At 39.1% G+C, this 27,681-nt stretch overlaps 3 protein-coding genes across 3 annotated transcripts in view; all 3 read left to right on the top strand.

Annotated features, from left to right (window-relative positions):
• Positions 1–27,681, top strand: part of Btk29a (tyrosine-protein kinase Btk29A) — a 361,771-nt gene that overhangs the window by 128,943 nt on the left and 205,147 nt on the right. The window lies entirely within an intron of this gene.
• Positions 7,649–19,257, top strand: LOC143144554 (uncharacterized). Its single transcript, XM_076307088.1, has 12 exons — positions 7,649–7,892; positions 12,117–12,273; positions 12,641–12,865; positions 14,137–14,435; positions 14,648–14,731; positions 14,805–14,906; positions 15,000–15,244; positions 15,632–15,733; positions 16,078–16,253; positions 16,379–16,597; positions 17,812–18,015; positions 18,451–19,257. The coding sequence occupies exons 2-12, from the start codon at positions 12,144–12,146 to the stop codon at positions 18,750–18,752; spliced, it is 2,088 nt and encodes a 695-aa protein (XP_076163203.1). The 5' UTR covers positions 7,649–7,892; positions 12,117–12,143; the 3' UTR covers positions 18,753–19,257.
• On the top strand, positions 19,394–22,666 carry LOC143144803 (uncharacterized). Its single transcript, XM_076307604.1, has 2 exons — positions 19,394–21,825; positions 21,947–22,666. Exon 1 carries the CDS (start codon positions 19,394–19,396, stop codon positions 19,721–19,723), a length of 330 nt encoding a protein of 109 aa, XP_076163719.1. The 3' UTR covers positions 19,724–21,825; positions 21,947–22,666.

Genomic DNA, 27,681 nt, shown 5'->3' with positions numbered 1-27,681 from the left:
AGGCTTTTCGAAAATCTTTCACGACCATGGGATATCGAGTAACCCCGTGCAATGAATCACAATCGTTGAATTCGGTTGTCGAGAAACGGTAAGAAAAGTCACGCGTGGTCGATCGAGAAGTGTCTCGGTTCCGATTGGGCGCGGTACACTTTGTAAAATCGATGACGTCGTTTATCGGATGATTCCGTGCAAGCTGTCGTAGCAGGGATCGGAAATTCGCAGAAGCTCGGGGACGTTGGCATTATCGGTGTACGGGGGTACGACGCACGAGCGCGCGGGATCGCTTAGAAACATGGCGGCGGGGTACGAGTTATTCGTGGGGACGCAGCTGACTCGACTACAAATATCGTCGCCGGTGTTGCAGAAACTCGATATGAACGGTCCCGCGCGCCCTTCTGCCAATAAACCGTATTGCAGCTCGTATCTCGCCGGCCGAACCATTAGCCTGTCGAACTTTAATGCCGATTGGGATTATTACGATAGCCGGCTGCGGATTTCGAGCCCACTGCGAATTCGATCGTCGATGTTCTGGTCGACGAACCGTTCCCGAACGATTTTCGGCTATTCCAATGGCTTTCTTTCCTGAGTTGCTAGATTTTTCTCTGTTTTAATCGCCGATAGTCCCGTGTTCGACCCTTGTACCAAGCTGGAGTCTCTAGGAGACACGTGATATATATGTGACGAATGATCTATCGGATCAAGGATAAGAATATTTCTTTCTTAAGATTTAAGAATTGATGGTACAATGAGAGTTTGATTTTTAGACGAATTTTGTTTTTATTGGTACGAGTTTAATAATAATTGAACGAGGAGAAGGAAGAATTCGGTTAGAATGATTTTTTTGACATTAAATTGGAAACTTTTGGGATAGTATGTAGGATTTTTGTTTACGAAGGAAAGGAACAGGTATGTGTAACTTGAACTTCTTGAAGTTTTTCTACGTTGATGCTCAGTGGTATCATCCCTTGCTTGGTCAGACACCGAGAATGTGGTACCTATAGTAAGATGTTGAAGGTGTTGGGTATTGGAATTACCTAGAATTCGATCATTTTCTAATGTGATACTTTCTTATATCGAAATTTTGTACCTACCACTTTATTTATTTCTTTTTGTATAACTCTTCCATTATATATACATTTTTCTACAATTCCTCCCGATCCAAAGAACAGTACCTCCTTAAAATTTCAGGCATTAAAATTACCCAGAACCCCACGATTTCCAACTATCCTCGGCTTTTCACCTCGAGATCACGTGTTCTAAACACCGTCGTTCCCGTTCGTTCTGGCGAGAGAACGATGAATCCGAGGCTAAGACGCTTGTCGCGCGTTCCGCTCGCATAAGTGCGAGGAGTCACGAGTTTCCGCGGGACGAAAGACGAAATCGTCGTGCCCATAGAAGCGAACAGAATGTGGTGTTAACGCGCGGCGCGAGATTTCCGACGCGGCGGGGCCGAAATCCCGTTTGGATTACGCGGCCTGGATACAACATGAGAGAAAGAGAGAGACAGAGATAGATAGATAGATAGAGAGAGAGAGAGAGAGAGAACGTGCGCGGATCCCCAACTCCCCTTTTGGAGGAAATTGTGGTTCCGTGAATGCCGTTTGGATTACGGAAGAGCGTCCAACCAATGGCTGATTTCGGGAATCAGGACGAGCCAGCCACCTCTTTGGCGTTCTCGCGGTTGAACGCGCCTCGGTAGCGAAGGAACGTCGAGCGGGATGATCGCGGAATGAAACTCTTTGGCCATCGATGGTCCTTTTGGAATTCCACGACTAATCCCGCAGCCACGTTCAGCGAACGAAGAACGATTGTTCTCGTCTCCGAGCCGAATTCTGCTATCGGGAAGTTTACGTTCGAGAGGTACGATGAAAACCGAGGCGAAACGATCGAGGTGTTTCTTGGCGCAAACTTGACTATACATTGTGGATCAAAATACACGATTAAGGGGGATTCTGTGGATGGAAATAAGACGAAAGTATGGAATAACGAAATTGCATCGGAGGCTTCGTTTTCGAGAAAAATGGGTTGGAAGATTTATCTTGTAAGCGGGCGTGTGATTTTTTTACGTATACAATATCGTGGACTAAAGTGCCCAACGATTCTCTTCGGTAGAGGAGGCAGAGGGGAGATTCTATGTTCTGAAATAACGAGTAAAGAAATTGCATCGGAGGCTTCGCTTTCGAGGAAAATGCATTCGAAGATCGAACTTGTATGCGGGTAATTAATTATGTATGTGTACACGATTAAAATTCAAGATATAAATAGGACCGAGAAGATTTCATGGATATATTAGGTCTGAAAGTACCACGAATTTCAGCCCACGGTGTATATCATTGTAAATGTAAGTGCGTCCGAAACGCACCTTAACATTACCGACGCAATGTTATTGCTCGATATTACCGACGCAACGTTATTACCCGATATTACCGACGCAATGTTATTGCCCGATATTACCGACGCAATGTTATCACTCGATATTATCGACGCAATGTTATTGCCCGATATTATCGACGCGATCGCCTCGATTGATACCGATCGAGTTAAAATATATCTTTCGAACGAGAAAATGGTCGTTTGTCGTTCGAGGAAACAAACAATTCGCCGCCGGTGAAACGGTGTTTAAATCGGAATTTCGGCGGCGCGGTGCCCTTAAAGTCGAGCGTTTTCAAGCGGTTTCGCGCGAACGCGAGGGAGAGAAACCAGCCCGAGGGATCACGAGAAATTGAACGATCAAAGGGTGCTGCAATTCGAGAGTGAAATCTGGCACTTCGCGTTCGTCGGAGCGGATTCGTGTTCACGAAACCCGCGAGAGAGACCGTCGACATTAATTTACCGGAATCGTTGATCCGTGATCCGTTCCTGGCCCGTTGAAATAGCGGGAAAATAAGTCGAGTTCGGGACGGAAAATACGTTGGGTTGTTTTTTGTTGGTCCTTTGCAAGGTGGCCATGCGAAGTCTTCGCGCTTCCCCTTCTCCTCGTATTTTATCGGCCTTGACTCCCCTCCCTTCGCTCTGGTCTCTTACCGAAAATATTGCGACGGAGTGGGGGAAAATAATAAATGTTCTTTTGCACTATGATACGTGGCAAATGGTTGAGTATACATCTCGTTTTATCCATCTTTCGTGAGAATAACATTCTGTACGAGACACTCGTTACTTTTCCCCCACTCTGGCTTGGGCGGCACCAGTGTAGCTGGAAGAATCAGCTAGATTTCAAACGGAAGGAGTGGGGAGAGAAATTATAATCTACCTCCACTCTTTCGGATTGAAATTTAGCTTATTCTTCTGGTTACACTGGTGTTGTCTAAATTAGAGTGGGGAAAGGTAACGTGTGCCCCTACAAAACCGTATTCTTAGGTAAAATGTGCAAAGGCTCTGCATCGCGTTATATTCATAGCTCCAAATTCTAATATACACTTGGTACGTCCCCCACTCCGCTGCACGTTACGAGGCAACGAGAGCCCACACTTCACGCTATCTACCCCCACTCCGTTGCACCTTGCGGGACGCGAGAGCCCACGTTTCACGCTACCTACCCCCACTCCGCTGTACCTTGCGGGACGACGAGAGCCACCGCGTTACGCTACTTCCCCCCACTCCTTCGGCTTCCTCTCCCGGTTACGCTGGGCAGCACTCGCGGAGGCGGAGCCTAGACCGGCCGAATGCGAGGAGAGGGGGAAGCGCAAAGAGTCGAACCGGTCACTCTGGTCCCGCATCTCGATGTGCCAAGCGCAACGATACATTTCGTTGCCAAATGCTCGGAAGATCTTTGCAGATCATCGAGAAAGCTCGGGGACAGTGGATATTTGTTCGCGGCCGTCGCGAGCAGGGATTTTCCGAGCTTTCGTCGAGATTGGGAACACGGTGTTACGCGTGGCAATCTCCAGGATCTAAATTCGGGTCCCGAAGCATTTTCGTCCGAGCGTCGGCGTGTATCGGGCGGAATTTCGGTATCGATATCGAAGAAACTGACGGCCGGAACGAAGCATTGTTGATACAACCCAGTTTCACCATGGATACCGCGGCTTTTTGCAACTCGATGCCCGTGCTCGGGAAAAACACACCGAAATTCGAGCGATTTCCACGCCGGAGGAAGGGAGATCGGTTGGAAAGCGAAACGACTCGATTTTAACGAAATATTAGGTACACGAATTAATTCTCGGCCCTTTTGAAATAAATTTAACGTATATTTCTAAGTAATTCGATCGTACTTCGATTTTTTGAAATAATTTTTGCTGTTTCTTGATTAGTTCGGGAATCTTTCCTAGGATGTAATACCGAGGTATTGAGTCACTTTTTCGAAGAACAACGATCAAGTATTTCGATCGAAGTGCAATTCTAATTTTTATCTCAAATTATGCTCGAACAATGCCCAACTGATACATGCGCGAATAAACGTTGTCGTCGCTTGCAGGTTACTTGCTCGATAATAACGAAATATGTTTCCAATTGACATTGAATCGTCAAGGATTGAGTCTGTCGCTTACGATGGACAATTGTCTCTTGCTCATTATCTGGTAAGTGAATTCATCGATCGTCAAACGTTGCCATTGCGTCGAATATGCGCTTCGTGTCGCGTCGCAATAGGCAACAATTGTTATCGCGAACCGCCTCGATCATATCGTTACTCACTACGATGGAGATGATTGTCGCGTAAGCTCGCCGATCGTGCTTCCTATTGCAAATTCAAATTTGCAACATCTGCGCGTTAAGAGGCTACTCGATTTTTTTTTCTCTCGAACCGTAAACAGATTCGAGTTGCAATTTATTTTCAAGAAGCTACGAAGTATTTCGACGGATACCGTACTTACAAATTAACCAACGGCGTTAATTAATCGTCAAGATCTTGCGACGGATGCACTTTATATGCAGAAAATGCACCGAGAAATAATTCGCGGGTTTTCGGACACAATTCTCGGATCGTTTCGAAACGAAGCTCAAAGGACGTGAATACATAGAATTTATTAAGAAAATAATAACAAAACGATATTTCTGAGCTCTCCAAAGGCTCTGTTTCTTTTCCAAACGTTTTCAATGGAGTACCAGGTAACAATCTCGCGACAAATTATAACGCGCGGACTAATTTCGCTGGAAACTCGCAACGAAACCGTTTACTTCGCTCTTCGGATCGTTTTATATCGTTCATAATTTCGGTCCAAGTTATTTATTTAATCCCTGCTCGGCGTACCGTCGTCTCCTTTTCGTCTTTCAATTTCCCCCCGAATTCTCTTCGTTCTCGTCGCTTTTCCACGTATCAACCGTTCTGTTTCGCATCGAGAGCATCGTCCGTATTCGACGAATTCGTTCGCAGGATTTTCCTCATGGCTCGGCACGGGCTTCTGGGACCACTTTTATCCCGAACGTAACCAAGTTTATTTCCTTTGTTTTTTCCCTCTCTCGACGGGAATACGATTCCGGTCAGCGTCGCCTCTGCTTCCTTCGTGACGATCCGAGTAGTCGATACTCGAGCCCTGTTTTCCCATCGTTTCATCTTTTTCCTTTCGATCGGTCTCGATAGTCGATCGAGAAACGATAATATCCGTTTCGATGGATCACGAAGTACGGTGTTGTTCCTCGTCTCTTCTCACGGGACCATGTCGCGAGACCAGACTCGTGGTGGCGAAATTTTTATCTGGATAGAAATTAGAATTGGATTTACGCAGAACGAGCAACTTCCAAATGAAATAAAAGACGTAACGAAATATCTCTTGGATATCTGATTTAAAAAAGAAAAGACAGAGCGTTGGCACCTTTCGGGTCTTTCCCGAACACTTATTTCCTCGTAATATATTATTTTAGTACGATTAGAGCTGTTACAATGCTACCGAATATTCTTGTATTTTTTTAGTCTTTCGATGGGAGGATATTTTTTACGCGCAGAGTTAGTTTTACATTTGGGATAGTTTGATTCAAAGTGTTCTACTTTCAGGACATTTTGTAGCTATAGAGTTAGTTCTACATTGGGGACATTTTTATCCAAAAATTAAATCTAGATTTGGAATATTTTTTAGCCAAAGAATTTGTCTTACATTTGAGACATTTTTATTCAAAGATTCGATCCTCTATTTGAGACGTTTGTTACCTAAAGAATTAGTTCTACATTCAAGACATTTCTTAATCAAAAAGTTACTTCTACATTCGAGACATTTCTTAACCAAAAAGTTACTTCTACATACAGGACATTTCTTATCCAAAAAGTTACTTCTACATTCAAGACATTTCTTATCCAAAGAATTAGTCTTACATTTGGCACATTTTTATTCAAAGATTCAATCCTCTATTTGGGACGTTTGTTATCTAAAGAATTACTTCTACATTCGAGACATTTCTTATTCAAAAATTTACTTCTACATTTGGAATATTTTTTACCCAAAGAATTCATCTTACATTTGCGACATTTTTATTCAAAGAGTCGATACTCTATTTGGGACGTTTGTTACCTAAAGAATTAGTTCTACATTCGAGATATTTCTCAATCAAAACGTTACTTCTACATTCGAGACATTTCTTATCCAAAATGTTACTTCTACATACAGGACATCTTTTATCCAAATGTTACTTCTACATTCAAGACATTTCTTATCCAAAGAATTAGTCTTACATTTGGCACATTTTTATTCAAAGTATCGATCCTCTATTTGGGACGTTTGTTACCTAAAGAATTAGTTCTACATTCGAGATATTTTTCAATCAAAACGTTACTTCTACATTCGAGACATTTCTTATCCAAAATGTTACTTCTACATACAGGATATCTTTTATCCAAATGTTACTTCTACATTCAAGACATTTCTTATCCAAAGAATTAGTCTTACATTTGGCACATTTTTATTCAAAGATTCGATCCTCTATTTGAGACGTTTGTTACCTAAAGAATTAGTTCTACATTTGAGACATTTTTTACCCAAAAAGTTACTTTTACATTTGGAGTATTTTTTACCCAAAAAGTCACTTCTACATACAGGACATTTCTTATCCAAAAAGTTACTTCTACATTCAAGACATTTCTTCTCCAAAAACTTACTTCCACATTCGGGACATTTCTTACCCAAAAAGTTCCTCTCCAGAAAATTTCTCCCCAGAGTATTTAACTCTATAATCGAACAAAAGAAAACTCTTGAAGTCAATCTCCCCGAACAAGAATCTTTCAGTTATCCCTACATTTCTATTCAAAGAATAAGTCTCACATTTGGTACATTTGTACAAGAAGTTAGTCCTCTATTTGAAACATCTATTACCTAAAGAATTATTTCTTTGCAAAGATTCGAATCACGCTCGATAAATAAAAGAAATCCAAACCCAAAACGAAGTGTACTCCACACGCGTGTAGTAAAAATATTTTCACCCATGCGAGGGGTTTCTCTGGTTAAAGGAGCGATCTGACGATTCCACGCTCCATCTCGACGAAGACGATCGCGATACCACTTGAACGAATTCGATCGATAAACGAGCCCACGACGCGTAACAAATTTTCCTGTTCACCGTTCACTCTTCGAAACGTGCACGTTTGTTATCGGTCTCGCGGAGATTGACTCATCGTTACGAGGCGACGGAGGGAATCATCGTGATTCAAGGTCGCCCGTATAGCGATCCGGAATCCTGGAATGTTGGATTTCCAGTTTGCTCGATCGGTGGTACGAGTAAGGAGGAACTCCGCGATGGTGGATCGGGCGCGGAGAGGAAGAAGACGAAGAATGATAGCGTGAACGGTCCCGGAGCAGATCCTCGGGAGACAGTCGGTGAAACCGCGCGGTCGTCACTCGTCGTGTCGGTTAACGCGCATAATACGTTGCGTGTGCGTCATTTGCTATCGATCGGTGCGAACCATCGGAGAGCCACGAGTGACCGCCGACAGCTATCGAGGATTTCGTGATACCGAAAATTCACGGTCGGTAGGTAATATTATCGCACCTTGGTCTCGTCGGTGAACAAAGTTTACCCTAGGTAGAGTGTGAACGAAGTAAGAGTGATACGAATACGTGGAACATCGAGACTATTCGTGCATAGATCGTTCACTGTTGCTCGTGAATTGAGCAATACTGAAAGTATTCAAGAGTAATGTTGGGTATAGATGTTTTTTTAGAGATTGTAAATAAGATTGAGAAGTTTGATTATTTGGAGTAGGTAGACGTTAGGTCGAGAAATGAATGAGAATTGAGAAAGATTGAGTGCTATTTACGTGGATCGAATAACATTGAAGATGCACAAGTTCTCTTAAAGCTTGCGAATCAAATTTAATTTGTTGTAATGTGTTGAGATTGGGTGATGAATTAAAATTGAGAAAAATGTGTACTGGAAATGCAACAGGGGGTGAGACACTAATGACTAATGATAAGAATGACGGAAAATGAGAAATTAGTGTCTAATGATTAGAGTAATAGAGAGTGGAAAAGTATGTAATAATAAGAGTGACAGAAAATGAGAAATTAGTATCTAATAATAAGAGTGGCAGAAAATGAGAAATTAGTATCTAATGATAAAAGTAATAGAGAGTGGAAAAGTATCTAATAATAAGAGTAATAGAGAGTGGGAAAGTATCTAATAATAAGAGTAATATAGAGTAAAAAAGTATCTAATAATAAGAGTGACAGAAAATGAGAAATTAGTATGTAATAATAAGAGTAATAGAGAGTGGAAAAGTATCTAATAATAAGAGTAATAGAGAGTGGAAAAGTATCTAATAATAAGAGTAATAGAGAGTGGAAAAGTATCTAATAATAAGAGTAATAGAGAGTGGAAAAGTATCTAATAATAAGAGTAATAGAGAGTGGAAAAGTATCTAATAATAAGAGTAATAGAGAGTGGAAAAGTATCTAATAATAAGAGTAATAGAGAGTGGAAAAGTATCTAATAATAAGAGTAATAGAGAGTGGAAAAGTATCTAATAATAAGAGTAATAGAGAGTGGAAAAGTATCTAATAATAAGAGTAATAGAGAGTGGAAAAGTATCTAATAATAAGAGTAATATAGAGTAAAAAAATTACTAATAATAAGAGTGACAGAAGATGAGAAATTGGTATCGATTAACAAAAGTAACAGAGCGTAAGAAACCGGTATCTAAGAATAAAAATAAAACAGAGTGGTATCTGGAAAAATAAGTACCATCGAAAGATTAGAACAAAGACGTTCGATGTGTAACAAATATGCAAAAGATTGAAGAAAAATATCGTCGTACAAATCACAGTCTGTAGAAAGTATCTCGAGGAACATTTTGAGGGTGCGTGATGATAAATCTGCACAAATTAACCCGTTTCTCGATATTCTCGCTAATATCGGGAATAGGTTTTTGTTATGCGACTATACGTCGTAACTGGTCGACGTATTTCCCCACCATGTTTGCAGATTACGAAATTTAATCATCGAACGTTTTATTTCCCGGTTTTCCACATGTAGCAATTATTCGAATGCAGCGAGTCCTCGACTCGTGCGATTAATTCGTTCTAATTATAGTCTGTTGCAGGGAGAAAGAAAGATCAAGAGTTCGATTTTCAATTAATTTTCACGATGAAAATTAAAGACAATGTCTGACCCAGCATGGAACGAAATTCCTTACGAAATTGATCTTTCTTTCTCCTTTGAATAAATTCGCCACGCAATTCGTAGTTTCAAAAATTAACGAAAAATTGACCAAATTCTTACATGGTGCTCTGAGAGAAATAATCGAAGAAGAGGAAACTTTGATTGGTATCTTGTAACATCTACGCGTAAAAAATACATACGAGGACACAAGTGGGGAAGCATAATCGCAAAACTCGAGAACTCGCCGCAACGAACCATTGTTCGGTTCAAACGTACGTGTATTTAACACACATAACTTGTTAAAGTGATAATATCGGTAAAACGTTAATCGATTTGAAGATCTCTCAAGTCTCGATACGTAACAGAATCTTTTAAGTCTCAAAACTTGATTTTTAATGCGTATGAAATTGGAGCTCGTTCGAATTTAATTTAATTCGTTTCGTGCGCGGGTTAACTCTTTAGTGTGTATAGAATAATATAATAATTATAGAAGGAACAATGGAATGACAGTAAATAATTTTAAAGGGCAATTATTCTTAGGAGGATATAGAGCGATTCGTTCGACGTTTAAAGTTGTTAAGAGTTGAGAAAATATCTATGTGCAGTATCTATCGATGTCATTGTTTTCATTATAAAGTTTACAGTGTTAACACAACATGAAACACAAGAATACGTTTATAATTCCAAGATTCGAGGACATAAAAGCACATTAATAACTTTCAACGCCGAAAGAAGCTCAAGTATGGTACATTTCTTTCCAAGGATCATTCTCCACATCGTACAACCATACTTTCTCAAGATCGGTTCATAGCGATGGGTTCGAATCGCGTTTGTACGTGAGAATCGTTTCGAGAAATTCATCGAGATCGAATTAAAGATCGTCTTTAAAAATCTTGATATTTATTGCCGGAGATCACGAACTTTATCTCATTAAAAAATAATACGCGCTGATGTATCGTCTTTGGAAAACAATCGATGTTTTATACATCCTTCGTGAACGGTACACGAACGATAAAACCGCCACTGGCGGTATTATTATTATTATTATTAAACGTTTTTATTATGCAAACAGGTAGTGCGCGCATATATTGTCTTTGAAGAATAATTCGCGCAATGGCGACGTGCAGCTAGGCTCTTCCGCCTAAGATCAAAGTTATTATACGTATAGAGACAAATATAAACAATTGAGATAAGAAGAGCGAATCAGTGGTCTAGGAAAATAAACGACGAAAGAAGGAAATCCACGATGGTGATGTTAGAGAAAGTGTCGTTGAATCGAACAAGTATTTAGATAGCTACTAATGAAGAGAGATTGTTATACTATACTTAACAAACGAACAAACGTTTTTTTACATTTTACTTGAATTTATACATTTCTTTCGTTCGATATTTCGTTCACGTTTGGATCGTTTCGAAGCTTTATTCGACCAACAAATATCTACGTGGTAGACATTCAAATGGAGAACTTTTTAAGAGGATCTTCCGACTCGAGTTAAGTTTCTTCTTTGCACTCCAAAAACTTTGATAGATTATTTACTTTTGATAGAATGTGGAATTTTTGAGAAATAAGTGGTTAACTAGACCTAACTCAAAACTTCGATGAATCATTTACTTTTTATAATATGTGAAATTAACGAGAAATAATCGGTTAGCCAGACATAACTCAAAACTTCGATGAATCATTTACTTTTTATAATATGTGAAATTAATGAAAAGTAAACGATTAACCAGACCTAACTCAAAACTTCGATAAATAATTTTTGCTAAATTGTGAAATTAACGAGAAATAATCGGTTAGCCAGACATAACTCAAAACTTCGATGAATCATTTACTTTTTATAATATGTGAAATTAATGAAAAGTAAGCGGTTAGCCAGACCTAACCCAAAATTTCGATAAATAATTTTTGGTAAAATGTGAAATTAACGAGAAATAATCGGTTAGCCAGACATAACTCAAAACTTCGATGAATCATGTACTTTTTATATGTGAAATTAATGAAAAGTAAGCAGTTAGCCAGACCTAACTCAAAACTTCGATAAATAATTTTTGCTAAAATGTGAAATTAACGAGAAATAATCGGTTAGCCAGACATAACTCAAAACTTCGATGAATCATGTACTTTTTATATGTGAAATTAATGAAAAGTAAGCAGTTAGCCAGACCTAACCCAAAATTTCGATAAATCATTTTTATAATATGTGAAATTAATGAAAAGTAAGCGGTTAGACAGACCTAACCCAAAATTGCGATAAATTATTTAAACCAATGAAAAATAGGCGTCAAGTGGCCCCGTTTGCCCGAGGCCAAGAGCGATACTTTGCCCTGGTATTTTTTCACTGAGTTTCCTTTTTAAAAATCCGAAAAAAATATGCTCGACATCTTCGAACCGTCCACTAATAGAAAAAAATTTCTCCAGCGTGGATATGGTCGTATTCGGTGTAACTATAAATCGTTGAACAATTTCGAACGCTTGGGAAGAGACCGCGCGAGGGTACGAAAGGGTGCAAAAATTGTCAGAGTAATCAGCGACTGGTCGATCGATTGTTCGTGACGGTTGTCGCCGCTCACCTGATTGTTGTTTTTGTTGTCGGTAGATCGCCCGGTAAAGGTTCGCGTCGCCGATGATGTACAAACGCTCGCTAATTCTGCTCGCTTTCGCGAGCGTGACGCTTTGCCACGAACAGCCGACCGTGGTCGAGCTACCTGCTCCGAATCTAAGACAGAAGAGGATGGCCAACGGCTCGGATTCAGGTAAAAAAAAGTCCCTAAAAAAACCCTCAGAAAGAATCCTGAACGAAAAACTCTCAAAAAGAACCCTCAAAAAAAAAAACTCTCGAAAAGAACCTTTAAAAAAAACCTCCAAAAAAAAAAACTTTAAAAAGGAACTCTCTCAAAAAATCCTCGAAAAGAACCTTTAAAAAAGACCCTAAAAAAGAAATCTCTCTCAAAGTAATATATAATCTATCAAAGTATATATATAAAAAGAAGAGAAGAAATAAGAGAGAAAATAAAACGAGTAGAAAGTGTCTTCTTTTCCTCGATAAGAAGACACACACGAATAAGACGGAAGAACGGAGCACGGGTCACCGAACTCACCGCGAATCACTGTTTTTTCTAGATCGAGACCCGGTAATTAATATGAACGGTCACTATAATTACCAGGCCACGCAGCAGATAATATTCATAAACGGAACCCCGCAAAAGCGGCGTAGAGGGGCGAAAGCTTGCCTGAGCTTCGTAGAAAGGGACGACTACATCGTCACACCGGGTATCGGCGCCCACAAGCTCCACAAACGCTACGTGGTCTGGAACCATGCACGCAGGTCATGCCTGGACGAAGGAGGTGATACGAAATCATTTTCTCAATTATTACTCGGGCACGTCGACACGAACGGATGATTCCTTATCGCGTTTTTTATACGCGATACGCGATGCGTTGCACGATCGGTTTCACAAGTTGCATCAACATCGATCGAATTTTAACTTGTCGATTGCGAACCGACGATCGATTTTGAAATTTTAAAAAATTGACTAAGTTGCGCCCTTTTTCATTATTATTATTATTATTATTGTTGTTGTTGTTGTTGTTGTTGTTGTTATATTATTACTTCTTTATCTAGGGAATAGTAAGTGTTTTATTTCTTACAAGAACAATACGTAAAATTGGGAAGGGAAAATATCAATTGGTAGCAGACTCGATAACGATACGCAGGAATTTGTGAAATCGCTTAGAGTGCCTCTGAAAACATCCTTTTATCGAGCTTATTTGTCGCTCTAGTCACTCTTGAGATACAACTTTGAAAACCCACCGAAGTTCTGTTGCAACCGACGCGAAGAAGTTCGGTATCTCGTAAGGTTCTAGGGGATAGGTTTCAAGTATAGATGCTCTGTCGATTACACGATCGAGGATGTTGAAAATAAACAATAGGTAGGCAATGGTTCTCCTTTGTTGGAACGTGGACACGTTCAAGAGACTTTGGAATTTATGTTATAGTGTCTCAAACTTTGCGATGTTACATTATCGAGGGGATTCGATATTTGCGAGCCATACTCAAGACGAGGGAGAACCAGTGAGGGATAAAGAATCTTAAATAAAAGAATATGAAATTGTAAGGGGTCAAGAATCTTAAATAAAAGAATATGAAATTGTAAGGGGTCAAGAATCTTAAATAAAAGAATATGAAATTGTAAGGGGTCAAGAATCTTAAATAAAAGAATCAAAAACAGTAAGGGGTAAAGAATCTTAAATAGAAGAATCAAAAACAGTAAGGGGTAAAGAATCTTAAATAGAAGAATCGAAAACAGTAAGGGGTAAAGAATCTTAAACAAAAGAATCAAAAACAGTAAGGGGTAAAGAATCTTAAATAGAAGAATCAAAAACAGTAAGGGGTAAAGAATCTTAAATGAAAGAATCTAAAACTCTTAATAGAGTTTTTGAATTCGGTAGGAATCTCTTAACAGAAAGAGAACGTGAGAAATTTAAAAAAGAAATGAATAATAATAATAATAATGAAAGCGGGTCAGAAAAAGTATAAAAAATTGCAAAGTGTCGCGTCTTTCCGAGCTCGATCGCGACAAGACGAAGAATTAAACAAGCTGATCCTTGTTCGATAGGTCAGTTGGCCATTATAAACTCTGAACGAGAGGAGAAATTCATGTTAAACTGGATGAATACGGAAAACATGAAACATGCTTGGCTAGGTATTCACGACCAGTTCGAGGAAGGCGATTGGATAACACTGAAGGGCGAGTCGTTGGGGGTTGCAGGCTTCGACAGATGGACCACCTTGTGGCCCAATGAGCCCGATAATTACGGTGGGAATCAGAATTGTGGGGTTTTGGAGAGACAGGGTGGTATGGACGACCTTGACTGTGCCTCGAGAGAAGGATACTTCTGCGAGTTGAACTTGTGTTGAACGCTCATCGTCGAGTTTCGTCGATCACGATCGAGATTGTCGACTCTCGACCAGTGCCTCCGGTGGTAAATCATTGTACCGATTCGAACGTGCATCGAAACAACGATTTTTATTAATAAAAACCCTTGGATGTAAACTGTTGCGCTACTGATAGCGATAGAGAAATCGTCACGTACCCTGATTCCGATACAACACTGCTAAAAGTTTAGGTTATCTTACTCTTTGTTAGAGTTTACTCTTTATTACTCTTTATTAGAAAAACATTGGGACCACTTTACTCTTTACTGCAATTTGTAATATAATTATTAGAAACGAGCACCAGGGATTACTTTATCACTGTTTTTTTTTTAAACTACTTCATTCTAGTACAGTTTATTAACATCTCCATCATCGAACGCACTGTCATTGACGAGGTCATTGACAAAGATCGAATACTCTTCTTGTACAGTGGTCCCAAATTTTTTCAGTGTAAATTTGCGTATAATGTATCGCTTGACGACACGTGGGAGGAATATGGATCCAATTGTAGATTATCTTACCATTTGTAGGTATCTGTAACAGCGAGAGAGTAACGAAGAAAGTGAACGAGCCAATGGTGGGAGTGGGCGGAGCAAACGAGACACTCCCCCTGGCCTTGTATCGTCTCGCGTGTCATCAAGCAAAACGCGCACAGTACATATACAAATACGAGCGACCAACATAATGTTTTATGTATGTTTTATCGTGTGCGAACCAAATTACGAGCGTTGTACCTATTCAGTGTGCTCGTCGAGGCACTCGAATAAAATTGTTGAACCGTTATTTGCGTAAACAAAAATCGATCCGACGATTCGCTGTTCGGCAATAACAATACACCCGAAACTGTTGCATTTCTACAAAAAAAAAATCAAGATTGTATTATATTTCCATTCTCTTATTTTATTCGACGAGCTTGGTTGCTTCTGAGAGATAAATAATCGAACATCTCTCTTTTATGGGAGTTTGTACGATTTTTGGGGAAACTCGATTTTTTATCAACCGATTGGTAAACAGTTAGGAATAATTCAAATACCAATAATTTCTGGATAAATTTTTCAAGAAGAAAATAGAAAGAAAAAAGAAATGTGGATTTTAAAATAGTTTTCAATGATGGTGACACCGACAACGAAAAATATCTGAAGAGGACTAAAAAATTGTTTTTTTTTTTAATTTAGCGTGTCGAGTTCAACGACCCCTAATATCATCGTGTCATTAAATTTTGTTGGCTACACCAGTGTCGAGCTTCGATCGATCACATTTTCAATCGATCGACAGATGTAATTAAAAAACGCAATTCCGATTAACTTCGATCTTCAATCAAAAAGCCGTATTTCGGTTAAAATTAATTTCAATCGCGGTTGAAAAGACCAATTTCAATTAGAGCGAATTTCAATCGTAATCGAAAGGCCAGATTTCAATTACAATAAATTTCAATTGTTATTTAACTTCGATTAATTTAACCGACAATTTTTATAATCGACATTCGATTTGTTGCAACAGCAGCGACCGATTCTCGCGACTCAGAGATTCGATTGTCGATTGATATTCGATGAACGTAATTGTCGTTCTCGATTAAATGTTAGTCGACAACGAACTGTGAATATTTTTTCCACATAATTAGCGATTTCGAAGTTCGAAGGTTCGAATTTATTTTTCATAAAAATTATTGGATATTCCTCGTTAATGTCACAGAACTTGTTTGCACTCGTCGTCCACTTAAAAACAGCGCTCAATTTAAAAAATCGTTCGTCTCGATCGTAGATGAACCTTTCGAAAATAACAATTTGATCATTTTGAGTTGAAACGATCGCGTGTGATGACTCGTTTGAAAATTACAACGAATTAAGTAGCAATTAGGTAGGCTATTTTTACTTCCACTTGAAACGACTTTCGACCGAAATTAACAAATCCTTCATTCTGAGGCGTGGCTGTTAGGCTAGTTTCCATTCGTTTGATTTTATCCGATATTATTTCTGTCAGTAGGTTGACCGTAAACGTTGTTGCTGAGATGTACAAGCGCTCGCTAATTCTCTTCACCTTTTCGACCGGAATACTTTGCAACATAGTGACTGATGACATACCTGAACTGAACGTAAGAGGGTCTAGGTCACTGAACGACTCTGTGACTAATAATATACCAGGTACCCGTTACTATTCATAACAATTCGAATAAAATAGTTACGGTGTCGGTGAGAAAAGTAATTCGATCGATTTCGATTCAAATTTTTCTCAAGCACAGAAGCTTCTGTTCAGTTCTATTTAGGAGGGAAGGGTTGAAATAAACGATCGTTGAAATAAACAGAAATAATAAGGGTTGAATAAACTCGTGAAAAATTAACTAAAATTCTGGAATAAAATGTTTCTTCGCGTTGTTTCGTTTTCAAGAAAATCGGATTTGAGATCTACAATTACCTTGCATCGTTTAAAGAAGTGTCGACGACATTTTAAACGCATCTCGCCTTTTACGTGTTTATTTATTCGTTTAATTTTAATTTCACTTACCGCGAGAGACCAGCGTGCTAAGAGACGAGGTATAGCAGAGATGCTGTTTGTAGCTCTAACCTCAAAATAAATTTACGTACTTATTACTTTTATTTCCATCGTTACGTGTCCACACCTGTACGCGTGCCTTGTAAATACGTTTGATAATAACGACGAGAAGTTGTGAAATTCGGGTGTAAAATCTTGATTTTGTCATTGAAATATACATCGTGGGGGAAAATTCATGGTACAAATGGAGTTGATATTCTATAAGTCAAAAATACGAAAATGGGGAATAACAAAATTAAATTGGAATCTTCGTTTTCGAGGAACATGAAATTGAAAATCAATAAAGTACACGTGGATTTAATTACACTTGTATATACTATGAGTCAAAATTCGTGATACAAATTGGGTTGGGAGGATTATATAATTCGTAATAAGACAAAAATAGGGAATAACAAAATTAAATTGGAATCTTCGTTTCCGAGAAAAATTAAATAAAAAATAAATAAAGTACACATGGACTTAACTGTACATGTACACACCATAAGTCAAAATTCGTGATACAAATGAGGTCGGGGAGATTCTATAGTTCGTAATATAGTAAGACAAAAATAGTGAATAAAAAAATTAAATTGGAATCTTCGTTTTCGAGAAAAATTAAATAAAAAATAAATAAAGTACACATGGACTTAACTGTACATGTACACACCATGAATCAAAATTCGTGGTACAAGTGGGATCGGTGATTCTGTGGCTCTAGAAATACGACAAAAATAATAAATAACAAAATTGCGTCAAAGTGTACGAGATTAAGGACGTATAGGACCTAGAGCGATCGAGTTTACCGCGTGGCGAACACTTTTTACAGGTTACACGCGGCTAGGCAGCGTGTCGTGTCAGAACAATTACAACGCGGAAAGGCAGTCGTTTTACATAAACGGGCGACACATGAGTCCCAGCAGCTCGTCAACGAGAGAGGGATACATCTTGACACGTGGTGTAGGTGCACACCGGCTGTATCGAAGGAGGCTCACGTGGAACGCAGCTCGCGAGGCCTGCATGAGAGACGGAGGTGATGCAAACAATTTATCTACCACCAGTATCCGTTTCGATCTGGCAGCCATTACGGTCTCACGGTTGGTCAAGTCCGAAAGATAACTGGAAAGTTAAAAACGATTCTTTCGAACGAAATTTCACGACTTTCAAACTACCCAGTTTCATTTAATTAACTATTAGTTACACATAAAAAAAAAATTCTTTTTTTCATCCATTACTTCGTACGTACTACAAGAATACCTTAGAGTACCATAAGAACACCTCTGGTGTCTATTGTCACCTGGAGAGAACTGTTAGAACCCAGCGGCAATCTTCTCAGTTGCGAACAGTAGGTAACGAAGAATCGTCGAATTGTAATCGGTCCACGGGCCAATCGTATGTTAATTGTTAACGATAAAGAAGATTTCACGCGTAGGTCGATGGAACGAAATAAACAAGCATTGTTCGATAGGTTACTTGGCAATTCTGAACTCGTTGGCCGAGGAGAGCGTGTTGCTCCGCGTTCTGGAACAGGCGAACGTCGTCGAAGCATGGATCGGTATACACGATCAATTCCAGGAAGGCGATTGGGTGACGCTCACGGGCGAATCGCTGGAAGAGGCCGGCTTCGACAAATGGACGACGGCGTGGCCGGACGAGCCGGACAATTTGGGCGGGCATCAGAACTGTGGGGTCATCGTGAAAGTTGGCGGTATCGATGACGTTGTCTGCGATCTGCATCACATGTACATCTGCGAGGTCGACATCGATTGAGATCGCGACCACGTTGTTTCGTTTCGTCGGTGCTCGATCACGTTGATTGTAATTGATTGACGAAATCTCGAAAAAAAAAAAAACTACGGCGACTGAGCGACGAAAACCTATCCAACTAGCCTATTCTTCGCGCGGCGATCATTTCTGAAGATCGAAAGTTCGGAGAATCTTCGAGACACGATCGAGGAATCGCGATTGAAGTTTCACCGCGATTCGAACTCCTAGCTTCTTCTCATCGTCCCAAAAGATTTCTACGAGCTGCGAAAGAACTATATAAAAAAGAAAATAATAAAAATAAACAACTGTTTCTTCCCGGGAGGATTTAAGAGACACGAACCGGTGTACGAGGTATACCGACTTATCGCTTCTTCCTCGACTCGGTGAATTCCAAAGTTTTAACTGGATTCCTCCTCGACGTGCTCCTCTTGTTAGCGTAACTCGTAATCCTGCTACTGTGAACATGTAACTTGACTGGGAATGTGAAAATAAAAGTGCGAAAGCGTTATTATCGCGTCGAGCGTTTTGATTGTATCCCAATTGCAGTGCACGATGCGAAGGTATCGTATTGCTGAGTGCAAGAGGTGAGCGTCGCGTTAGAGGTTGTCGATGGTGTGTACTGTGCGCGGGCGGAGAGATTACGGATGAAGGTACGGCGGGTTCCGTTCGTTAGGGGGACGATGTTCTGGGCGCAGGGGATTATCCCTGAACGAGTAAGACCTGCTGCGCTTCGGGAGCTCACGAGACATACGTGTAGCGCTTCGGGAGCTCACGAGACACGCGTTGCGCTTCGGGAGCTCACGAGTCACGCATTGTGCTTCGGGAGCTCACGAGACACGCGTAGCGTTTCGGGAGCTCACGAGACACGCGACGCGCTTTGGGAGCTCACGAGTCACGCATTGGCTTCGGGAGCTCACGAGACATGCAACGCGCGCCAGAAGCAGGGCTGTTGGCGTACTCGCGCGTTCGAGTAGCTCGAAATTCGAACAGAGCCGAGACTCGCTAAAAAAAAAGAGTGGATTGAAAGAATCGAGTAGCTCAACGAATGAGATACTTGAGCTTTGAGTAGCTCGAAAGAAATTGAGTAGTGGCTCGAAATAAATTGAGTAGTAGCTTGAAAAATTGAGTAACAGCTTGAAATAAATTGAATGGTTCGAACAGATTGAGTAGTGGCTCGAAATAAATTGAGTAGTGGCTCGGAATAAATTGAGCAGTGGCTCGAAAAATTGAGTAATAGTTTGAAATAAATTGAGTAGCGGCTCGGAATAAATTGAGTAGCAGCTCGAAATAAATTGAGTAGTTGCTCGAAAAAATTGAGTAGCAGCTCGAAATAAATTGAGTAGTGGCTCGAAAAAATTGAATAGTAGCTTGAAATAAATTGAGTAGCTCGAAAGAAATTGAGTAGTTGGGAAACAACCAAGCGACTTGAAAAATCGAGTAACTCGAAAGAAAAAGAGTAGCTCTAAAGAATTCAATAACTTTAAGGAATCGACTAATCCTAAAGAATCTAGTAACTTTAAGGAATCGAGTAATCCTAAAGAATATAGTAACTTTAAAGAATCTAGTAGCTCTAAAGAATCAAGCAACTTTAAGGAATCGAGTAATCCTAAAGAATCTAATAACTTTAAAGAACCGACTAACTCTAAACATATCGAATCAATAGAAAGAAATCAATCGCCAAAATTGCTTCAAAACGATTAGAACCCGCCGTAACCTCGCATCATCGAATATCTCCACTCAATATTTTACACATTACAACCCAGACCTGTTTTCCATCCTCCTTCAAAACCACGTTAAACTCAACGTACAGTTCGATTCCTTTCCGTGTCGGTTCCAAGTAAAAGAAATCGATTCGTGGAACATATTCGCGACCAACCCCGGTTATACGGAGCACCATCGATCCCAATTTCTCACGCACCCCAGTGTATTCACCCGGTTACTGTCTCCGACCCTGCGAATGCAACGGATGTTTGTTCTCCATCGTTCCACGGTAGGAAATAATTATTCTCGATTTCCATGGGATTTTTGGTTCCTCGTTTACGGTGCGGACGGTCGGCCGCGGGCCGCCGTGACGGTTTCCAAAGTCAATAGCGCGATTCGATTTTTCGAGTGTACACATAATGTATGTAGATACGTAGGTGGTTGCCAATTTGCCGAGGGTTTTGCACCGGCGTCGACTGTTATTCCGTCGGGAGCTGACACCGACCGACCGCAACTCCAGCCGGGGTGGCGTCCCGGAAAAATTGCGCGGAAAATCCGCAACCGGGTCCCCGAATTCCGCCGAGTTCAGCATTTCCGTTGGAGAGTACGCGAATATGGGAGCAGGAGGAATGGAAGCTTCCGAACTCGATTCGTTTTTAAGGGTACGGGTTCCTTTTTCTCTCTCGCTCGGTCAACACACGTTTATCCGTTTCCTCCTTGATCTCGACCCGGAGATCGAAATATATTCGTCGTATCCGCTCGATGAAACGTAACATCGATTCGGCGAGTCCAGATCTAATCGCGTCGCGCGAGAAATATTTCGCGCGACTTCCTACTCGTTTGGATCTTTGGACAGTTTTCGTAATTTTTATCCAATTGTATCGTAGAACGTTTGGAACTTTTGTTTAAAAATGTAGATAAACGATAAAAATACGAATCGAAGGTGTCGATTGTTACTGAGGTATTTAGAGATTTATAGTGTAATATTTGGACTTGTTGTGTAGCTTCTCTTTGGTTTAGAAATATAGAATGAGGTAAAGGTACACGTTAAGAGTGACAATTGTTATGGAAGCGTTTATATGTAATATTTGGATTTATAGTGTAATATTTGAACCTTCGATGTAGCGTCTCTTTGATTTAGAAATGTAGATCAAGGTAAAGGTACACGTTAAGAGTGTCAATTGTTATTGAAGTGTTTATAGATTTATAGTGTAATATTTGGACTTTTTGTGTAATTTCTCTTTAGTTTAGAAATATAGATCGAGGTAAAGGTACACGTTAAGAGTGACAATTGTTATCGAAGCGTTTATAGATTTATAGTGTAATATTTGGACTTTTTGTGTAGCTTCTCTTTGATTTTGAAATGTAGATCGAGGTAAAGTTACACGTTAAGAGTGACAATTGTCATCGAAGCATTTATATGTAATATTTGGATTTATAGTGTAATATTTGGACCTTTGATGTAGCTTCTCTTTGATTTAGAAATGTAGATCGAGGTAAAGGTACACGTTAAGAGTGACATCGAAGCATTTATACGTAATATTTGGATTTATAGTGTAATATTTGGACCTTTGATGTAGCTTCTCTTTGATTTAGAAATATATTATATAATAGATCGAGGTAAAGGTACACGTTAAGAGTGACAATTGTTGTGGAAGCGTTTATATGTAATATTTGGATTTATAGTGTAATATTTGAACCTTCGATGTAGCTTCTCTTTGATTTTGAAATATAGATCAAGGTAAAGGTACACGTTAAGTGTGTCAATTGTTACTGAAGTGTTTAGAGATTTATAGTGTAATATTTGAACTCTTTGTGTAGCTTCTCTTTGATTTAGAAATGTAGATCGAGGTAAAGGTACACGTTAAGAGTGACAATTGTTATCGAAGCGTTTATATGTAATATTTGAACCTTCGATGTAGCTTCTCTTTGATTTTGAAATATAGATCAAGGTAAAGGTACACGTTAAGTGTGTCAATTGTTATTGAAGTGTTTATAGATTTATAGTGCAACATTTGGAATTTTTTGTGTAGCTTCTCCATGATTTAGAAATATAGATCGAGGTAAAGGTACACTTTAAGAGTGACAATTGTTATCGAAGCTTTTATATGTAATATTTGGATTTATTGTGTAATATTTGAACTCTTTGTGTAGCTTCTCTTTGGTTTAGAAATATAGATCAAAATAAAGGTACACGTTAAGTGTGTCAATGGTTACCCAAACGTTTATAGATTTATACAGTAATATTTAGAGCTTCGATGTAGCTTCTCTTCGATTTAGAAACACAGATAAACCATACGAGTTAAAAGTGTCTTATCATCAGAGCATTCGCAAACTCTAATATTGTAACTCTAAAAATTACAGATAACTCATCGTACGATAATTTTCCACTTCGAGCGAAGATCGAATTTAAATACTATTGATAGTATCAGAGATCGATCTTTCCAAGGCGAACGATTAAATCGATACCGTGGTTCTCCTCGATGCAATAACAACTAACTTTCCACGGACAAAATACTCAAACCGGAAAAGAATCTCCAAAAAATAAATCGACGTAACGCGACCCGTGCGAATCGCGTTCCAATTATTAAAATCGACTGTGGCGCTTCCACAAATGTTTTATTTCTCACCGACGATCCGCGGCGCACGCGAACACGCGAAACGTATGCTAAACGTACGACAGATTATTAAACGTTATTATAAATATTAATATTATTATATTAATTCGCAAAACGTATACCGCATACGTTCTGCATACCATTCCCCTGCATTAGCATATCACTATGGACGCATACAAAATCCGTGGTCCGGCGATTCGGTATTCGCTGGAAACGACTGATGTAATCTTTGTCCGACAATTGTACTTCCTCGCTCGGTATTGTGCGTATGTATGTCAACGAGAGGGAGGCCTGCCTGGTTCACGTTAATGATTCCCATCGTTCGAGCAATAAATTTTTTATCGAGTGCCGGAAAGTTCGCCACTCGGAAAAGTTTCATATGAAACCGCGGCGTTCCATTTACTTTCATCTCGAGCTACTTCTCCGTCTGACGTCTCGGTAAAAAGTTGTTTGCGCGAAAGTAGCTCGTTTTTTTTTCCCCATTGTCAACATTTCGCATCGTCGAGGAAACTGTGTTTCGGAGAAAAACACCTCCTACCCCGACAACGAGAGTACACTTGCATATGTATACATATACACATATATTTACACACAAACACACACACGCACATTTGTTTCCTTAAATAATTTCTAAAGACGCGACATTTCAACAATTTTCGTACGAAACGATAGCTTTCGCTGGTATCGTGCATCGTGAAAGTTTTGATCAATCTTTAACTGGTACGGTGGTTAGTTTTTCATATTCAGGGTGTCCCGATCGTCACCGGTCGATTTGAATTTCGCGCTACTTTTAGAACGTTAAATTGATTAACATGAAACTTTACATGTGTCTTCTAGACAGATGGGAAATTAATCGTGAAAAAGTACACGGCGAAGAAACGTGTGAAAATTGTTCAGGCGTGTTACCAAAAATCGCGATCTTTAACGCTAACGATTCGAGAAAAAAAAATGATTGGGACACGGTATAGTGGGGTCTGTAGAATTCTGTATAATTATTTGTAGACATTTTTAAGAAAATAATCCGATCTTGCGGATAGTAATATTCTTAAAATTATTTTTTAAGAAAACAATTACTCTTACTAATTTCGGTAAGACACTGAATAAATTGAACTGTTGATAGCGACAAAATTCGCAAGATTACTTTAACAGTCACGAGTTGACATTGTACACTTTAAACAATCGCTTCGATCGGTGTTGTGCATTTTAAACGATCATTTCTAGCAATACTGTACATTATATGTAACTTTGTAATGGCGTGTTGTGCAAAGTAATGCAAGAGGGTGTTGAAACATTGAAATAGTTGAGTCGAGGAACATACTAAGTTGTTGAATAAACTTTGTCGTTTTTTCTATTGTAAAAAAATACTATGACACTTCAACTTTGAACAACTGTAAATACATTGGGTTGTTTAATAAGTTTTGTCGTTCTTTGCATTGTAAAAAAATACTATGACACTTCGACTTTGAACAACTGTAAACATACTGAGTTTGTCGTTTTTTCCATTGTAAAAAAATACTACGACACTTCAACTTTGAACAGTGTTCTCATATACTAAGTGTTTCGATAAGTTTTATCGTTTTATCCATTGTAAAAAAATACTACGACACTTCAATTTTTAACAACTGTAAATACACTGGGTTGTCTAATAAGTTTTGTCGCTTTTTTCATTGTAAAAAAATACTACGACACTTCAACTTTGAACAGTGTTCTCATATACTAAGTGTTTCGATAAATTTTATCGTTTTATCCATTGTAAAAAAATACTACGACACTTCAACTCTGAACAACTACAAATACAAAAATCGAGTCGATAAATCTACACGAAACTTCACGCGTGTTTATCGAACAGTAGTATCATCTTTAGAAAAATAATATTTCCATTTCTTATCGTACAGAGAAACTTATCGAGCAACCTATCATATTTGAAACGAATTGACAATTACACGAAAACGTATTTACGGCCGTTACGATTCTCTAAGCTTTCTTCCCGTTCGATGAGAGAGAGCACTTTCGGAGTCTGGCGACAATTGTTGTTCGAAAATTGAGAGAGTAATAACCGACAGGAGCAATTATATCGGTGACACGATTACGATAAGGTCTTTAACTCCGTGCCGAGGTTCCGGCTCGAGTACTCCGAAGCCGGAGTCGATCAAAATGTAAATTTGCCGCGTGCGAGGCAAGTTTCGCTCGGGACAGCTTTATCGACGAGACCACCGCCAGAACCTAAATGAAACGCCATTTTTTCTTTCTTTTTTTTTCTTTTTTTTTTATTTATCTAACCGCTTCGATCGAAGGCGTAATCGTGTCACCGGTGTAATTACCTCTGCAAGTCGTTTACTTTCTTCGTTTCTAATTTCCCGAGGAGTGTTCATTTTGAATAACTCCGATCTGTATCTATTCGATAAATTATTATTCGAATTATAGCCTTTGTTTGGATATTTTCTTAATACGACTATCGTTATTATTATTACATAATACTAGGAAGTATTAATCATTCCTGATTCTTCGTTCGACTATATACCATTTTTATTATCTATAACATCTGTTCAATTACTGTTGTATTTACCATTCTCTTATCGCTACCATTATTATTATTATCATTATTATATTAAAGAGTGCTCTCTAAATCTTCGTTCAACGATTATCTGCTATTTATAGATCCGTTTTAATATATAACATACGAAATATTAACATACACATATTAATATTAATATATCGTACATCAATATTAACACACAAACGATTCCGATCTATAAATTATTCCCTCATTACGACCACCGATATTATCATACCAAGGAGTAACAACGAACTCTGATTATTCCTCCAATGGTGCCCCATTCGTGTATCGTTTAAATTATTATTCGAATTACCACCATCGTCAATTTTTGTAACCGTTCCGATATTTTATTATTACGTGCATCGTTACTAATACTTTCATTGTGTCAGTTACGGTTTTTTTATCACTACCATTATTATTATTATTATTATATTAGAAAGTACTCTCTAAATCTTCGTCCAACGATGATCAGCTATTTATAAATCCGTTTCAATACATAACATACGAAATATTACCACACACATATTAATATTAACACATTCTATATCAACATTAACACACAAAAGATTCCAATACATAAATAATTCCCTCATTACCACCGATATTATCATACCAAGGAGTACCAACTCTGATTATTCCTCCAAACGGTGCCCCATTCGTGTATCGTTTAAATTATTATACGAATTACCACCACCATCGTTCCAATATTCCATTATTACGTGCATCGTTACCAGTACTTCCATTGTGTCGGTTACGCTTTTTTCGTCACTACCATTAACATTATTATTATAATCATATATTAACGAGTACTTTCTAAATCTTCGTCCAACGATGAACGATGATCAGCTATTTATAAATCCGTTTCAATATATAACATACGAAATATTAACACACAAAAGATTCCAATACATAAATTATTCCCTCATTACGACTACCGATATTATCATACCAAGGAGTACCAACTCTGATTATTCCTCCAAACGGTGCCCCATTCGTGTATGGTTTAAATTATTATACGAATTACCACCATCGTCGTCCCAATATTCCATTATTACGTGCATCGTTACCAGTACTTTCATTGTGTCGGTTACGGTTTCTTCGATGCGTCTGTAACCCCGACAGCTGTAGGCTAGCTGGAGGCTAGCCGGAGGCCAAAGCCGATAACGCGATGCCTCGATTTTCGATGCTCGCTGGCAAATATACGGACATATTCGAATATATCCAGTTGCCAGCGGGGGTCGGTTCGTGGATACCGCGTCCCAGCGGGCGCTGATCCGCAACCGCGACAACCGCAAATGGAAAAGCCCCGTAAAAAGCCCCCTAACCTGCTTTCCGGTGTCGCGAGCCGTGACAATTCGCAGCTGTGAATCCATTTTTCGTCCCTTCCGTACGATTGTCGACCCGTTGTCTCCTACAACGTCTTCACGTGCCGGTGTCTACCATCGACGATGTAAGGGCTTCTGGTAATTTTGGGGGGAAATGAAATATTGAGATTCGTTACGAAATTCGAGATATTGGCAACGTCATAGATAAGACTTCGAATCGAGTTGTTTCGTATAGAGTTTGCTAAGGAGAATTATCTGAGAGTCGAAGGGCTTATAGTAATCATCGAGAGGAACGAAAAAGGTATGAGTAACGTAAGGAAATATTCTTTTTTCGCATTTCCTGGAAGATTTCAATTTTGGAAGCATTGTATTGTTAAGATTCGTTATGGAATTTGAAATATTGGGAACGTAAAGGACTTCGAATCGAATTGTTTTGTATAGAGTTTGCTAAGGAGAATTATCTGAGAGTCGAAGGGCTTATAGTAATCATCGAGAGGAACGAGAAAGGTATAAGTAAGGTAATAGGTTGTTCAATAAGTTTTGTCGTTCGATAAAACTTAATTCGATAAAACTTAATTCGATGAAACTTAACTCGATAAAACTTAACTTGATAAGTTTTGTCGTTTGATAAAACTTATATAGAAACCTAGTGCTATACTGTTCGATAAAACTTATCGAGCAACCTAGTACCTACCTACCTACCTAGTAGGTCCTACGTCGATTCTTTGGGT

This window comes from Ptiloglossa arizonensis, chromosome 3, assembly GCF_051014685.1.
Source record: "Ptiloglossa arizonensis isolate GNS036 chromosome 3, iyPtiAriz1_principal, whole genome shotgun sequence".
NCBI classification, from domain to species: Eukaryota; Metazoa; Arthropoda; class Insecta; order Hymenoptera; family Colletidae; genus Ptiloglossa; species Ptiloglossa arizonensis.
This window is presented reverse-complemented; position numbering and strand designations above follow the sequence as displayed.